Source organism: Salvelinus fontinalis, chromosome 36 (assembly GCF_029448725.1).
Source record: "Salvelinus fontinalis isolate EN_2023a chromosome 36, ASM2944872v1, whole genome shotgun sequence".
Taxonomy (NCBI): domain Eukaryota; kingdom Metazoa; phylum Chordata; class Actinopteri; order Salmoniformes; family Salmonidae; genus Salvelinus; species Salvelinus fontinalis.
Genome location: NC_074700.1, coordinates 16123912 through 16141884, shown reverse-complemented (window position 1 = coordinate 16141884; position 17973 = coordinate 16123912). Strand labels below are relative to the sequence as shown.

The 17973-nt window shown below is 42.1% G+C and overlaps 1 protein-coding gene across 1 annotated transcript; it reads left to right on the top strand.

The window, feature by feature from the left end:
• The first annotated feature begins 1367 nt into the window (after positions 1-1367).
• Positions 1368-14191, top strand: LOC129835297 (cytokine receptor common subunit gamma-like). Its single transcript, XM_055900879.1, has 9 exons — positions 1368-1639; positions 9307-9431; positions 9912-10056; positions 10319-10421; positions 10672-10844; positions 11081-11214; positions 11463-11598; positions 12988-13087; positions 13223-14191. Exons 1-9 carry the CDS (start codon positions 1570-1572, stop codon positions 13407-13409), a joined length of 1173 nt encoding a protein of 390 aa, XP_055756854.1. The 5' UTR covers positions 1368-1569; the 3' UTR covers positions 13410-14191.
• The last annotated feature ends 3782 nt before the right edge of the window (positions 14192-17973 follow it).

Below are 17973 nucleotides of genomic sequence, written 5' to 3'. Positions count from 1 at the left end.
GGTATTGGGCCGGATATAATAAAATTTTGGTTGAAAAGTGGTGGAATTGCCCTTTAACTGCTGTCTGTGTGTCATCATCAGTTTTAATTGCCTGAAGAACTTGATCACATCCTCCAGTCATAAAACAAAAACCTTGTATAGTATTCACACCGCATTTGTTTGCCATTGGCAAGAATTCAGGCCTGGCAATGCAACAGAAAGATGGGGTCTCCCGAGTGACGCAGTGGTCTAAGGCACTGCATCGCAGAGCGAGCTCTGCCACTAGAGATTCTGGGTTTGAGTCCAGGCTCTGTCGCAGCCGGCCGTGACCCGGGAGACCCATGGTGCGGCGCACAATTGGCCCAGCGTCGCCCGGGTTAGGGGAGGGTTTGGCTGGCAGGGGTATCCTTGTCCCATCGCGTACTGGTGACTCCACTAGCGATTCCGTTGACACGGTCGCCAGGTGTACGGTGTTTCCTCCGACACATTGGTGCGACTGGCTTCTGGGGTAAGTGGGCATTGTGTCAAGAAGCAGTGCGGCTTGGTTGGGTTGTGTTTCGGAGGACACACGGCTCTCAACCTTCGCCTCTCCCGAGTCCGTACGGGAGTTGCAGCGATGAGACAAGACTGTAACTACAAATTGGATACCACGAAATTGGGGAAAAAAAGGGGTAAAAGAAAAATAATAAAAAATGTAAAAGAAAAAAAAGAAAGATGGGGCGGCAGGTAGCCTAGCAGTCAAGTGCTTTGGGCCAGTAACCGAAAGGTTGCTGGTTTGAATCCCTGAGCTGACTAGGTGAAAAATCTGCTGCTGCACTTTACCCTAACTGGCTCTGGAGAAGAGTTTTTGCTAAATGACTTAAATGTAGATACAGAAGATCTCACATCACTCACCTATTGAAAGCAAACTCCTAAGAACAGCCACAACAACAGTTTCCTAAATGTAGGCCTATGTTGCATGTATGCATTTTTCTTTGTTTTCTATTAGTATCTTATTTTTTTATTTATCATGCAATTCAGAGTTCAATTGAAGGAATTAAAGTTGAACTTGAAACATCTGGAAGTGGAAGAAAATAGGGATCCATTCTTGAATTAAAGAGATCATTAGTTAAAGTTTTATCTCCTATTTTTCATTCTACTTTAAAGTTGAATCTTAGAAATAGAGTAGGCCTATATACAGACATTATGAAAAAGTAGTTCATATTTCTAATGGTAAAATAATGTACTTCCAGTCCATGTGAAGATGTTGAACAATGGATGTCAATGGATCCATAACAACTACTTATTTAGAGGTGAAAACCCAATTAGGCTTTGTTTCGGCTACAGCTACACAGTAACTTTAAACTGAGTTGATGATACAACCACTGCTCAAACTCCGCCCACTTTAACTTCCGAGTAGGATCGGGAGAAATGTAATAGCCTTCTTTCTTAGCACGACAAAACAGCTGTTTTCCATGTTTCGTTTCGGTTTTGTTGGATCTCTGGTTTTCTCCATCCGTTTTAACTGAACAGTGGAACATCTGTTGAGAACTTTATTTTGGATAGAATTCGGTCGAAACGGGACAGACAGGTCTTGACAGAGATCACACAATGTACAAATTCTGGGGAGTCTTCGTCTTGTACTATTTTGTTTCATTCGTGGCTACACGGCCTGAAACAGGTAATATCATATTTTTTATACTGTTTTTTATATAACATGGTCGTGGGCTATCTGGTCGTATCTTTTGATATGTTGAGTTTATGTCTTTATTAAACTTGGTTTGCTACTCAGGACGTTTACCGTTAATGACGTCAGAGTGACAAGTTGCGCAAATATTTTCACCACTAAATGTGTCCATACGCACAAGTGCATACTGAGATGATATAGAGTGAACAGATTACTGGGTAATAAATGAGGCAGATACACGTATTGTGTCTTCAATTAAAATGGGAATGCTATACTGTTGACCACATAAAAAATTCCCAAATGCAGGACAAATTGATGATTTCGCGGGACATTCGCTGGACAGTGTAGCCTACATTATACATTTGTTTTTTGGTCTTCTGGGCAATTCAATTACTGTTTCGTGAGAAAATTAGAGCAGAGGGTGTTAAAACTATATAGCCTTGCTGTATTTTGTTTCAATCAAAGCACATTCTGCCTAGTAGCTACATTTGGCAACATGAGATTTACTGTTGGACTATTCAGCTAACCATCCTAAAATCCCATAAGAACTGATTTGGTGTTTTTGTTATAATAGTAACGTTATTCTATGCTATTATAGACATATTTGTTTATGCTATGTATGATGCTAATTAATCATTATGTGATCTTCCAAGACATTGATTCAGCTTTGATCTAACTTTAGCAAATAAGCACCACTGTGAGAAGTGACGCTCCGGCGCTACACTGAACTAGCTCATTTAAGCGCACCAGCCACACCTAGCCTATTCATTTTTCTCGCGCAAATTGTGTTTTATGAAAGCCTGGGAGTATTTGACCAATTAAACATTTCTGGTTGGTCTCGGGGAATGTAAATCAATTAGGAAGCTAGACTTTTAAAACGGGACTGTGAAGTAGCGACAAATATGTTAAATGACAACTAATGAGCATGGAGACTGGAGAGCCTCACACGTTTGACGAAATTACCTTATATCTTTCAGTCTAATAGGGCTATTTACTTACTTTTGTAGCTCTTCATCAGAAGCACGCGTTTTGTAAGTAGTGAGGCCTAACTGTCATCTCCGAGTTTACCTGGAATTTTGCGCGAAACGATTTCAGAAACATGGTTGGTTGAAGATAGGCTTATAACATTGGCCTACATTTCGTCCTGCGCTGCACAGAATATCAGATCTCAACAACGAACCTCTTAAGGATCGGCCCCTTTTTTCAATTTTCGCCTAAAATGACATACCCAAATCTAACTTCCTGTAGCTCAGGCCCTGAAGCAAAGATATGCATATTCTTGGTACCATTTGAAAGGAAACACTTTGAAGTTTGTGGAAATGTGAAAGGAATATAGGAGAATATAACACAAAAGATCTGGTAAAAGATAATACAAAGAAAAAATACCATCATCTTTGAAATGCAAGAGAAAGGCCATAAGGTATTTTTCCAGCCCAGGTGCAATTTAGATTTTGGCCACTAGATGGCAGCAGTGGATGTGCAAAGTTTTAGACTGATCCTATGAACCATTGTATTTCTGTTAAAAAATGTATCAAGACTGCCCAAATGTGCTAATTTGTTTATTAATAACTTTTCATGTTCAAAATTGTACACTCTCCTCAAACAATAGCATGGTATTCTTTCACTGTAATAGATACTGTAAATTGGACAGTGCAGTTAGATTAACAAGAATTCAAGCTTTCTGACAATATCAGATATGTCTATGTCCTGGGAATTTTCTGGTTACTTGCAACCTCATGCTTATTGCACTAGCCTATGTTGTCACTTTCGAAGAGAGGAGGGTCTCAGCTTTCTGTAGGTATAATTTTTAACTATCAATTCAACTCAATAGCAACTATTTTACGACCAAGATATGTAAAATGGTTTTGAGATATGGAGTGACATGCAAAATGTGCACTGACCATAGCAAGGGCAAAGACCTACAGTATAGGTCTCATGGATAGTAGCCTACATTTGCAATTGTTTTTTTTAGGACACAATTTACTGTTGAATGAATACAGCAGTGGGTATTATATTTAGAGTTATCTATCTAGTTAATGTGTTTTGAGTTTCCACTTCCTCAGGTGTTGAACAACAAATTAATTGGCAGCACGCGCAGTGATGTGAGCTAGAGTGGATAAAATGCCTGGGCCAAATTCTAGTCCCAGTCCGCCTTTGGGCCTAAACACATATTATCAGCTTTACTGCTTTGTGTGAGAATAGCGCTAGAGGGGATGGTTGCCGTTTTACGGGCTCCTAAACAATTGTGCTATTTAGTGTGTTTTTTTTTTCATTGTTTGAAATGTATTTTGAACATAATGTTAATGTTACCGTCTCTTATGACCGAAAAGAGCTTCTGGATATTAGAACAGCGATTACGCACCTCGAACTGGACAAATATTTTTTCTTTAATGAATCTGATGCGAAGGATATAATGTTGCACCGAGACAAGGCCCAAATCCCCATCATTCACATTAAGGAAATACAGGGGGCGCAGATCAGGGTGCCTTGTGAGAATTTGTCGGCGAGTGGGTAATGAACCTCTGCCATCTGTTCTATTAACCAACGTGCAATCACTGGAGAATAAACTGGATGAGCTCTGTTCGAGACTATCCTACCAATGGGACATTTAAACTGTAATATCTTATGTTTCACCAAGTCGTGGCTGATCGACGACACAGATAATATACCGTTGCTGGGTTTTCCGTGCATCGGCAGGACAGAACAGCTACATCCGGTAAGACGAGGGGTGGGGGTGTGTGTCTATTTATCAATAACAGCTAGTGCGCAATGTCTAATATTAAGGTAGTCTCGAGGTATTGCGCGCCTGAGGTAGAATACCTCATGATAAGCTGTAGACCACACTCTCTACCAAGAGAGTTTTCATCTATATTTTTTGTAGCCGTCTATTTATCACCAAAAACGGATGCTGGCACTAAGATTGCAATCAACAAGCTGTATAAGGCCATAAGCAAACAATAAAATACTCCTCCAGAAGTGGTGCTCTTAGTGCCCAGGGACTTTAATGCAGGCAAACTTAAGTCTGTTTTACCTCATTTCTACCAGCATGTCACATGTGCAACCAGAGGGAACGAACTCTAGACCACCTTTACTCCACACACAGAGACACGTAGAAAGCTCTCCCTCGGCCTCAATTTGGCAAATCTGACCATGATTCTATCCTCCTGATTCCTGCTTACAAGCAAAAACTAAAGCAGGAAGTACCAGTGACTCGCTCAATACGGAAGTGGTCAGATGACGTGGATGCTATGCTACAGGACTGTTTTGCTGGCACAGATTGGAATATGTTCCGGGATTCATCCAATGGCATTGAGGAGTATACCACCTCAGTCACCGGCTTTATCAATAACTGCATCGCCGACAGTGAAAGTATGTACAGTTGAAGTCGGAAGTTTACATACACTTTAGCCAAATATATTTAAACTCAGTTTTTCACAATTCCTGACATTTAATCCAAGTAAAAATTCCTTGTCTTAGGTCAGTTAGGATTACCTCTTTATTTTAAGAATGTGAAATGTCAGAATAATAGTAGAGAGAATGATTTATTTCAGATTTTATTTCTTTCATCACATTCCCAGTGGGTCAGACGTTTACATACACTCAATTAGTATTTGGTAGCATTGCCTTTAAATTGTTTAGCTTGGGTCAAACATTTCGGGTAGCCTTCCAGAAGCTTCCCACAATAAGTTGAGTGAATTTTGGCCCATTCTTCCTGACAGAGCAGGTGTAACTGAGTCAGGTTTTATAGGCCTCCTTGCTCACACACGCTTTTTCTGTTCTGCCCACAAATTGTCTATAGGATTGAAGTCAGGGCTTTGTGATGACCACTCTAAAACCTTTACTTTGTTGTCCTGAAGCCATTTTGCCACAACTTTGGAAGTATGCTTGGGGTCATTGTCCATTTGGAAGACCCATTTGCGACCAAGCTTTAACTTCCTGACTGATGTCTTGAGATGTTGCTTCAATATATCCACATAATTTTCCTCCCTCATCATCCCCACCAGTGCCTCCTGCAGCAAAGCACCCCCACAACATGATGCTGCCACCTCCGTGCTTCACGGTTGGGATGGTGTTCTTCGGCTTGCAAGCGTCCCTCTTTTTCCTCCAAACATAACAATGGTCATTATGGCCAGACAGTTCTATTTTTGTTTCATCAGACCAGAGGACATTTCTCCAAAAAGTACGATCTTTGTCCCCATGTGCAGTTGCAAACTGTAGTCTTGCTTTTTTATGGCTGTTTTGGGGCAGTGGCTTCTTCCTTGCTGAGCGGCCTTTCATGTTATGTCGATATAGGACTCGTTTTACTGTGGATAAAAATACTTTTGTACCTGTTTCCTCCAGCATCTTCACAGGGTCCTTTGCTGTTGTTCTGTGATTGATTTGCACTTTTCGCACACCAAAGTATGTTCATCTCTAGGAGACAGAACGCGTCTCCTTCCTGAGCGGTATGACGGCTGTGTGGTCCCATGGTGTTTATACTTGCTTACAATTGTTTGTACAGATGAACGTAGTACCTTCAGGCCTTTGGAAATTGCTCCCAAGGATGAACCAGACTTGTGGAGGTCCACCGTTTTTTTCGGAGGTCTTGGCTGATATCTTTTGATTTTCCCATGATGTCAAGCAAAGAGTCACTGAGTTTGAAGGTAGGCCTTGAAATACATCCACAGGTACACCTCCAGTTGACTCAACTGATGTAAATTACCCTATCAGAAGTTTCCAAAGCCATGACATAATATTCTGGAATTTTCCAAGCTGTTAAAAGGCACAGTCAACTTAGTTTATGTTGACTTCTGACCGACTGAAATTTTTATACAGTGAAATAATCTGTCTGTAAACAATTGTTGGAAAAATTACTTGTGTCATGCACAAAGTAGATGTCCTAACCGACTAACCAAAACTATAGTTTGTTTACAAGATATTTGTGGAGTGGTTGAAAAACGAGTTTTAATGACTCCAACCTAAGTGTATGTAAACTTCTGACTTCTTCAACTGTATATATCCCAACCAGAACCCATGGGTTACAGGCAACATCTGCACCGAGCTAAAGGCTAGAGCTGCTGCTTTCAAGGAGTGGGACACTAATCTGGACACTTATAAGAAATCCCGCTATTCCCTTAAACGAACAATCAAACAGGCAAAGCGTCAATGCAGGACTAAGACTGAATCCTACTACACCGGATCTGTTGCTCGTCGGATGTGGCAGGGCTTGCAAACTATTCAGACTACAAAGGGAAACCTAGCCTCGAGCTGCCCAGTGACGTGAGCAGACCAGATGGGCTAAATGTCTTTTGTGCTCGCTTCGAGGCAAGCAACACTGAAGCATGCATGAGAGCACCAGCTGTTCCAGATGACTGTGTGATCATGCTCTCCGTAGCAGATGTGAGCAAGACCTTTAAACAGGTCAACATTCAAAAGGCCGCGGGACCAGACAGATTACCAGGACGTGTACTCAGAACATGCGCGGACCAACTGGCAAGTGTATTCACTGACATTTTCAACCTCTCCTTGACCGAGTCTGTAATACCTACATGTTTCAAGCAGACCACCATAGTCCCTGTGCCCAAGAACTATTCACTGACATTTTCAACCTCTCCCTGACCTAGTATGTAATACATAAACTCAGCAAAAAAAGAAACATCCTCTCACTGTCAACTGCGTTTATTTTCAGCAAACTTAACATGTGTAAATATTTGTATGAACATAACAAGATTCAACAACTGAGACATAAACTGAACAAATTCCACAGATATGTGACTAACAGAACAATAATATGTCCCTGAACAAAGGGGGGGTCAAAATCTAAAGTAACAGTCAGTATCTGGTGTGGCCATCAGCTGCATTAAGTACTGCAGTGCATCTCCTCCTCATGGACTGCACCAGATTTGCCAGTTCTTGCTGTGAGATGTTACCCCACTCTAACACTAAGGCACCTGCAAGTTCCCGGACATTTCTGTGAGGAATGACCCGAGCCGTCTCCCTCCGATCCAACAGGTCCCAGATATGCTCAATGGGATTGAGATCTGGGCTCTTCGCTGGTCATGGCAGAACACTGACATTCCCGCGTTCATGGTGTAACTCGGGCAGTTGATGTTGCCATCCTGTACCTGTCCCGCAGGTGTGATGTTCGGCTGTACCGATCCTGTGCAGGTGTTGTTACACGTGGTCAGCATCCGCGAGGATGATCAGCTGTCTGTCCCGTCTCCCTGTAGCGCTGTCTTAGGCGTCTCACAGTACGGACATTGCAATTTATTGCCCTGGCAACATCTGCAGTCCTCATGCCTCCTTGCAGCATACCTAAGGCACGTTCACACAGATGAGCAGGGGCCCTGGGTATCTTTCTTTTGGTGTTTTTCAGAGTCAGTAGAAAGGCCTCTTTAGTGTCCTAAGTTTTCATAACTGTGACCTTAATTGCCTACCGTCTGTAAGCTGTTAGTGTCTTAATGACCGTTTCACAGGTGCATGTGAATTAATTGTTTATGGTTCATTGAACAAGCATGGGAAACAGTGTTTAAACTCTTTACAATGAAGATCTGTGAAGTTATTTGGATTTTTAGGAATTATCTTTGAAAGACAGGGTCCTGAAAAAGGGACATTTCTTTTTTTGCTGGGTTTATATGTTTCAAGCAGACCACCATAGTCCCTACGCCCAAGAAAGCAAAGGTAACCTGTCAAAATGACTACCTCCCCGTAGCACTCACGTCGGTAGCCATGAAGATCTTTGGAAGACTTGTCATCGCTCATATCAACACCATCATCCTGGAAACCCTAGACCCACTCCAATTCGCATACAGCCCCAACAGAGCCACAGATGACGCAATCTGTATCGCACTCCACACTACCCTTTCTCACCTGTACAAAAGGAAAACCTATGTGAGAATGCTGTTCATTGACTACAGCTCAGCGTTCAAATTTACAGCTGCACCATCGAGAGCATCCTGACTGGTTGCATCACTGCCTGGTATGGCAACTGCTCGGCCTCCGATCGCAAGGCACTACAGAGGGTAGTGCGTACGGCCCAGTACATAACTGGGGCCAAGCTTCATGCCATCCAGGACCTCTATACCAGGCGGTGTCATAGGATGGCCGAAAAAATGGTCAAAGACTCCAGTCACCCAAGTCATAAATTGTTCTGTCTGCTACCGCACGGCAAGCAGTACTGGAGCGCCAAGTATAGGTTCAAAATGCTCCTTAACAGCTTCTACCCCCAAGCTGTAAGACTGCTGAACAATTAGGCAAATGGCCACCCGGACTATTTGCATTGACACCAATCCCCTTTTGGTTTACACTGCTGCTACTCGCTGTTTGTTATCTATGCATAGTCACTTTACCCCTACCTACATGTACAAATTACCTCGACTAACCTGTACCGCTGCACATTGACTCGGTACCCTGTATATAGCCTCATTATTGTTATTTTATTGTGTAACTTTATTTAAAAAATTCACTTTAGTTAACATAGTTTAAATATATTCTACTTTCTTAAAACTGCATTGTTGGTTTAAGCATTTCACGGTAAGGTGAATGTTGTGAAGGTGAATGTTGACTACATGACGTAGTCAGCGCATGTGACAATTAACATTTGATTTGATTTTCAACCCCTTTATACCCCTGTATGTATCCCACTTAACCCTTAATAAGAGTTGTTGTTGTGTTTCCTTTAGAGCTCCCATCACCAAGAAATGTGACTTTCTCTTGGACGAACGAGATCTGCTGGGAGCTTTCATGGAGTCTACCGGAGAATGTTGATAGTCAGAGATTTAAATACCGTATAACACAGATCGGCCAGGTGAGGAAAACGTTACAGGCCGTCCTAGCTACCATCGGTCAACCGAATAGAGTTGTCTGTTGAACATGATTGACTGTCTGCCCACTGTTTTCCAATGGCTTGTAGGCCTACAGATGTGCAGTTATATAAACATGTCCTCATACTGCTGCAGTACTTGTATTCTGGCACTAGATCAAGTTAAAAAGCTAATGTTGTACTTTACTTTGGATTATTATTTTTTTTTTAGATTACATTTATTGTCCTCTGAAGCCAAAATAATTTTTCACAGACTCATACTGAACATCTCCATAAAACACTAAACGAACAACCCATCATCACCCAGACTAATGCTTCATCCCAAATGGCACTCTGTGCTCTATATACTGCACTACTTTTGACCAGAGCTCTATGGGCACATTAAACAGTGGTAGATAGCCCCTTATTCCTGTTAAGTTCCTAAATTCATTCCCTCTGTAATATCTTGAATTCTTCTCCTCACAGAAGAACATAAGCAAGACCAGGAAGGAAACCCGGTTAGAGGAGTGTTATCCTCTCATGGGAGGTGTGCGTTTCTTCATACAAACTCAGTGTAATCACAGTACACGGATGAGTCAAACTGTAGTTCACACCATCCCTGCCCCCACAGGTTGGTTTTCAACAACAGAATGTTCTCCTAAACAACTTTGTCACTCTCTATTGGCTGTTTTTCCAAATCAGATTAAACCTAGTATTGGAAACAACGCATTTTTTAAGGATCTCCATAAACATACTTTTTAGGCCAGTACTAGACAATCTCTGTCCAGGGAACTGGCCATATACAGTATACTACAGAGTTAATGTCATTGACTTGGGTGTAAATCTCTCTCTCTCGCTCTCTACCCTCTCGCTCTTTCTCTCTCCTATAACAGAGTTGGTGAAGAACTTCAAATGTTTTCTCTACTCCTCTAATGCCATGAACTGCAGCTGGCTCCTATCCAATCAGGTCCCAGAAGACCTCCAGCTTTACTACGGGTGAGAACAATTCTACTTCCTGCTTCTCCACCACTCACGGTCCAATACAAGGCTAACTGTGGAAGAGTGTTTATATTCAACAAAATATAGATGAAGAGTTACAAAGATAGTCTTTGTTTGGCTGGTTTTTCAGTTGTTATATCTATGACCGAATGTTTTTCCTGATTGGGTCATGTGGTTAGGAAATATTTAGGACCGTAACTATGACAACACCTATACAATCTCAGTCCCGTCATTTCTGATGTTTCAGGTTCAAAAATATGAGTAAGGTATCAGAATGCAATGAGTACCTGTACAACGGCAATCAGAGGACAGGATGTCATCTGAGAGTAGACTTCCACATACGGATCTTCTTCCAGGTCAATGGGACTCTCAACGGTTCATCGGTACGGAATACCTTCGAGGTGAATCCTGAGGACCATGGTAAGACTAAAACTACTCTATTTTCACTCTTCAGGCTAAATCTGAGGCTAAAATCTAAATAATAAATAGTCTGAGTCATTATAGTTTCCTTATTATTTAATTAACATCATCGTAATCACGTTGCATCTACATCCCGTGGCGATTTGGCTTAATTTGCTTCTAATTTTCATCAATGTAAACTGTTTTTCTCTCAAAGGTTGCTTTATTAACTCTTTCTCTGTCCATGCTTCCTGCAGTGCAGCCCATACCTCTTGAATTGAAGATCACAGAGGAAGGGAGCAATCTCAATATTAGCTGGATTTCCCCAGAAATAAGACATCCACACTGTTGGAAGTACATCATCAACTATACCAGATGTAAAACACCTGAGGTAAGGAAAGAGAAGTGTGGGCAGTGATTCTGTATGGGCAGTGATTCTGTATGGGCAGTGATTCTGTATGGGCAGTGATTCTGTCATTGTTTCGTTTTAGCACTTGTCTGCAAAAATGTTATTGTCTTTTACAACCAGCCGCTGTATAAAGCACACTTTTATTTATCAACTTTGTTGTCTTGAATTACAGTATGTAGGTTTAGTAGAGTAAAAGCACTCAAATGTCTGTTGCTGTAATGTCGTTCCAGAGTAAGTCCTTAGAAGAGAAGACTTGGATCATGGTGAACTATGACCCTCACTGTCAGTACCGTGTTCGCATTAAACCCATCTTTTTACATGGGTGTGGTATTGGAGAGGGTGACTGGACTGAGGAGCAAATATATGGTATGGTTTCCCCGTTCTTTCTTTCTTCTTGGGCCATCCTCTCTCATAATTATAAGCTAAATAAAATGGAGCTGGTATAATCAAATTGTATTTGTCACATGCGCCGAATACAACAGGTGTAGGTAGACCTTAGAATGAAATGCTTACTTACAAACCCTTTTGAGTTAAAGTGACTGTGCATAGATAATAAACAGAGAATAGCAGCAGCGTAAAAGGGAGGGGGGGGCAATGCAAATAGTCTGGGTAGCCATTTTATTAGCTGTTAAGAAGCATTTTGGACCTAGATTTGGCGCTCCAGTAGCTCTTGCCGTTTGGTAGCAGAGAGAACAGTCTATGACTAGGGTGGCTGGAGTCTTTGACCATTTCTAGGGCCTTCCTCTGACGCCACCTGGTATAGAGGTCCTGGATGGCAGGAAGCTTGGCCCCCGTTATGTACTGGGTCGTACGCACTACCCTCTGTAGCGCCTTGCGATCTGAGGCCAAGCAGTTGCCATACCAGGCAGTGATGCAACCAGTCAGGATGCTCTCGATGGTGCAGCTGTAGAACGTTTTGAGGATCTGAGGACCCATGCAAAATATTTTCAGTCTCTTGAGGGGGAATAGGCTTTGTCATGCTCGCTTCACGACTGCCTTGGTGTGTTTAGACCATGATAGTTTGTTGTTGATGTGGACACCAAGGAACTTGAAGCTCTTAACCTGCTCCACTACAGCCCCGTCGATGAGAATGGGGGCGTGCTCGGTCCTCCTTTTCCTGTATTCCACAATCATCGCCTTTGTCTTGATAACGTTGAGGGAGAGGTTGTTGTCTAGGCACCACATGGCAAGGTCTCTGACCTCCTCCCTATAGGCTCTCTCATCGTTGTCGGTGATCAGGCTGTTGTGTCATCGGCAAACTTAATGATGGTGTTGTAGTCATGCCTGGCGATGCAGTCATAAGTGAACAGGGAGTACAGGAAGGGACTGATCACACATTCCTGAGGGGCTCCCATAGTCACTTTAACCATACCTACATGTACATACTACCTCAATAAGCCTGACTAAACGGTGTCTGTATATAGCTTTGCTACTCTTATTTTCAAAGGTCTTTTTACTGTTGTTTTATTTCTTTACTTACCTACACACACACATATCTTTTTTTTCGCACTATTGGTTAGAGCCTGTAAGTAAGCATTTCACTGTAAGGTCTACACCTGTTGTATTCGGCGCACGTGACAAATAAACTTTAATTTGATTTGACATACACAATCCATGTCTCAATTGTCTCAAGGCTTAAACATCTTTATTTAAGCTGTCTCCTCCCATTCATGTACACTGATTGAAGTGGATTTAACATCTTATTAGCTGGTTATATGTAAACCTCTATCCTGACGTTGTTGTTTGTTTGTTTAGGTAAAGATGGGAATCGGGATTGGCACCTGCATGTTGCAGCCATCTTCATTTCAGTCATGGCGGTTATAGTTTCCATCCTAGTTTGTCTTTGTATAAGGAAGTGAGTACACATCAATCTATACACGTTTGAATTCACTCCACAAAATATGGGATACTGCAATCTCTGAATGGTGATGAATATATTGTAGGTCCTTTTTTAGATATTATACCAAATGACTGTGTCTTCTGCCTATAGATACAAGGACAAGATCCTCCCCAAAGTTCCCAAGCCAACCAACCTCATCAGTGGTATGTTCAACAACAACAATGAGATGAGCGTTAATGAGAACCTCTACATCCCAGCACAAGAGGAAGTAGACTGTAAGATCACCCTATTACAAGACCCTCTTCCTCAGCAGAGAAACGACATGAATATACAGTGAACCTGTGGACAAGCTGGTAGTGGCCCAGCAGACTGGGAGGACCTCAGTGTTTTAATCTTGTGTGGTGGTGGCTTTTTGACTCAACATGGGATACTTTGAGAATTAACACCGGTAACCGGGATCCCGGGACTGTCCCAGGACCACTCTTCACATTTCCTGAAAAAATAAAATGACAAGACCCGAGAAATTACAACATTTCCCACCAATGTTGCACTAATGCAATTCCACAAAATACACATGCGCAGCAGCAAATTAGCTAAAAAATAAAATAGCACATTATCCAAACAGGTAAGCCTTTACCTTAGCTTATTTACTTCACACAAAGTCTCCATAAATTCAAAGCACACACATACTTGACACTGCTTGACTGCACACGAGAAACGAATGCAGTTTAGAGTTATCGTCAGAACTGAAAATTCGATCCCGGTCCGACCCGAGCCTGGTGAGATGAAGTCGGATTCCAGGCCTAGTCCGACATCACAGAAATAAAATTAGCCCGAACACGAAAAAAAGGCATATTTCTGGAAAACAGTAGGCTATGTTGATTTAAACTGGTGTTGAGAACAACATGGCGGAGGTGGGCAGCAGCGGAGTGAGGAGATGAGGAAACAGACATTGGGCCAGGAAAAGCACAGAGAGGAAAACTCGCCTTATTATGATCATCTGAATGATGAAAATATTGTAAAAAGGTATTCTAATGCAATTGAAGGCATGTATCAAATTTATGCTTATACTGAATCTCCCGAAGTCATATCCAACCATTATACTAATTCAAACCAATAGTTGTGTGTGGTCACGTAGATTATAATTTCAGCACCGTTTTGACCGGGGCAGCGCCATCACGGTGCTTTGAGACAAGCTTGGGGGGGACTCGTCTAGATAAATCAATCAATGTCACATTTTCATCTCCCTGTTTTTCATGAGCTGATCTGCTGTCTGTAAAATCATCAACTCGATTTTGCCAATTATCACTCAATCAAAATGTATTTATTAAGCCCTTTTTACATCACCAGATGTCACAAAGTCCTTATACAGAAACCCAGCCTAAAATCCCAAACAGCAAGCAATGCAGATGTAGAAGTACACTGGATAGGAAAAAATCCCTAGAAAGGCAGGAACCTAGGAAGAAACCTAGAGAGGAACCAGCCCAGCACCTCAGGAGTAAATGTCAGTTGGGTTTTCATAGCCGAGCATTTAGAGGTCGAGACAGCAGGTGCGGTAGAAAAACAGAGAGACAAAAACAGTAGGTCCGGGACAAGGTGAACAGGTCAGAGTTCCATAGCCTCAGGCAGAACAGTTGAAACTGGAGCAGCAGCGAGACCAGATGGACTGGGGACAGCCAGGAGTCATCAGGCCAGGTAGTCCTGAGGCATGGTCCTCCGGGAGGAGTGGGATAGAGAGAATTAGAGGGAGCATACTTAAGTTTACACAGGACACCAGATAAGACAGGAGAATTACACCAGATATAACAGACTGACCCTAGCCCCCCGATACATAGACTATTGCACCATAGATACGGAGGCTGAGACGGGGGGGGGGGGGGGGTTGGGGGACACTGTGGCCCTGTTCGACAATACCCCCGGATAGGGCCAACCAGGTAGGATATAACCCCACCCACTCCGCCAAAGCATAGCCCCCACACCACTAAAGGGATATGAACAGACTACTAACTTACTTCCCTGAGACAAGGCTAAGTATAGCCTACAAAGATCTCCTCCACTGCACAAACCCAAGGGGGTGCAAGACGGGACAGGAAGATCACGTCAGTGACTCAACCCACGCAAGTCGGGTATAGTGCAAAAAAGCCTGGCACTGCGCTATACTGCCATCTATCTGTCGTCCTGGGAACAATAGATATATTCAGTGAAGTGATTCAGGCCTGCATTAAACACATTGAATTGAAATTGTATTATTATGTATTATGAATGGAAAATAGGAAATTCACCAGAGGATAGAGAGCCGTTTATTATGTTCAACATAGGAGGGCCAGGCACAGGAAGCAGCTCTTTCAGTAGTTTAGTTGGAATAGGGTCCAGTATGTAGCTGGAAGGTTTAGAGACCATGACTATTTTCGTGAATGTGTCGAGAGATACAGGATTAAAAAACTTGAGTGTCTCCTTTGATCCTAGGTCCTAGCAGTTCTGGTCCTAGCAGTTCCTCCAAAGCTCAGAACAACTGAGCTTTGGAGGAATACACAGATTCAAAGAGGAGTCCATAATTTGCTTTTTAATGATCATGATCTTTTCGTCGAAGAAGTTCATGAATTGATTACTGCTGAAGTGAAGCCATCCTCTCTTGGGGAATGCTGCTTTTTAGTTAGCTTTGCGACACTATCAAAAATATTTCTCCTCGATTAGGTTGGAAAATTAGGCTGATCGAGCAGGTTCTTTGATATTGCACGGTACTGTCTTTCCAAGCTAGTCAGAAGACTTCCAGTTTGATGGAGCGTCATTTCCGTGCCCATTTTCTGGGAGCCTGCTTCAGGGCTTGGGTATTTTCTTTATACCAGCGAGCTAATTTCTTGTGACAACTGTTTTTTGTTTTTAGGGATGAGACTGCATCTAGGGTTTTACGCAAGGTTAAATGTAGAGCCTCAGTTAGGTGGTTAACTGATTTTTGTACTCTGACGTCCTTGGGTAGGTGGAGGGAGTCTGGCAGGGCATCTAGGAATCTTTGGGTTGTTCGGGTTTTTATAGCGCAGCTTTTGATAATCCTTGGTTGGGGTCTGAAAACGTAATAAGATTGTTGTACGACAGATCCAAAATAATTATTATGCAGGACAAAACTATATCCAGGGTATGACTGTCGCAATACGTAGGTCCAGAAACATGTTGGACAAAACCCACTAAGTTTATCATGGCTCCGAATGCCTTTTGGAATTGGTCTGTGGACATTTCCATGTGAATATTGAAGTCACCAAAAATTTGAATATTATCTGCAATGACTACAATGTCCGATAGGAATTCAGGGAACTCAGTGAGGAACGCTGTATACAGTCCAGGAGGTCTGTAAACAGTAGCTATAAAAAAGTGTTTGTGTAGGCTGCATAGATTTCATGACTAGAAGCTCAAAAGACTAAAACACAGTAATTATTTTGGGGTATATTTTCTGTCGTAAATGTTAGCAGCACCTCCGGCCTTTGCGAGATGGGCGGGGGTTATGGTTACTAGTGTAACCATGAGGAAAGGCCTCATTTAACACTGTAAATTCATCAGGCTTGAGCCATGTTTCAGTCAGGCCAATCACATCAAGGTTATGATCAGTGATTAGTTCATTGACTATGACTGCCTTGGAAGTGAGGGATCTAACATTAAGTAGTCCTATTTTGAGATGTGAGGTACCCCAATCTCTTTCAATAATGAAAGGAATGGTGGAGGTATTTATTCCAGTGAGATTGTTAGTTTTGCCCAGCCTCGATCGAGGCACAGACACGGACTCAATGGAGAAAGTTGAGCTGACTACACTGACTGTGCTAGTAGCAGACTCCACAGAAACCAGATTTGTTTAAGCAAGTCAGACAAAAAACAGCCATGTTTTTTTTAAAGGCAGTAAATGAGGCTGAATTAATTGTTTCGCAGCCAGCCAAGGCTCTGCTGATAGCCAGGTGTAGCAGTGGTAAGGATTCACTCCATGGTGCTGAAAAGAAAGCTCTGCTGTAGGGACAGCTTTCTGTAGGCCCTAACAGTTTGTGGGCACTGTTTGTCACCATTATAGTGCAATGAATGTATTGTTTTGTGTTGTGTAGTGGCTTTGCTGGCATGCATAAAAATAAAAAATACATTGTTTGCCCCACCAAGATGAGTAAAAGTCTAAAAGTATTTGGTTTTAAATATACTTAAGGATAAAAAGTAAATGTAATTGCTAAAATATAATTAAGTATCAAATACTTTCAAATTCTTCATATTAAGCAAACCAGAAGGCATAATTTTCTTGTTTTTTAAATTTATGGATAGCCAGGGCCAACACTCAGACACCATTTACAAATAAACATTTGTGTTTAGTGAGTCTGCCAGATCCGAGGGGCTTGCAACTCGTCTATCCTCTCCATAAGGCGATCGTTTATGGAGCCAGATACCTGCCAAAAGGTTGAACATACGTATCGTTGGGCTCGTAAGAAAAGCCATGCGTGAAACATGAACGTAAATGTAAACAATTACGGACTAACATTTTAGCCTTGAACAAATATGGTGTTGCAATTCTGACTTAAAATGCTACCTTACAGAGTTTTGGCAGTTTCATCTCACCAACAAACAAAAAAAGTACAACAAATGGGCTGTGAGAAGTGCTACAAGCATAACACAGTATAAAAAAATGGAAGTCAGGCAAACTGGAAAGAGGTACCCTGCATGTTTTCAAGTTAAAAGTGTCCATTGTCTATTACTCCTCAGTTGAGTTTTCTTCACATTTAGGTAGCTAATGTCATGGATTTGTTTGCCAGCGCAAGTCTAGATAGCACTAGCTGTATTATGCCTACAACAGTGAAGTTTCAGTCCGCTAGGTGTATCTCTACAGCATGGGCGTATCTCTAAGTGACTTGAACATCCCCATGCATACACCTTATCAA

What these genes read in the sequence shown, in the direction of transcription:
- LOC129835297 (XM_055900879.1), top strand. Translation starts at nt 1,570, where the DNA reads ATGTACAAATTCTGGGGAGTCTTCGTCTTGTACTATTTTGTTTCATTC. An exon ending in CACCATCCCTGCCCCCACAG is followed by an intron (nt 10,057 to 10,318) that starts GTTGGTTTTCAA and finishes CTCCTATAACAG; the next exon opens with AGTTGGTGAAGAACTTCAAA. An exon ending in GGTGAATCCTGAGGACCATG is followed by an intron (nt 10,845 to 11,080) that starts GTAAGACTAAAA and finishes TGCTTCCTGCAG; the next exon opens with TGCAGCCCATACCTCTTGAA.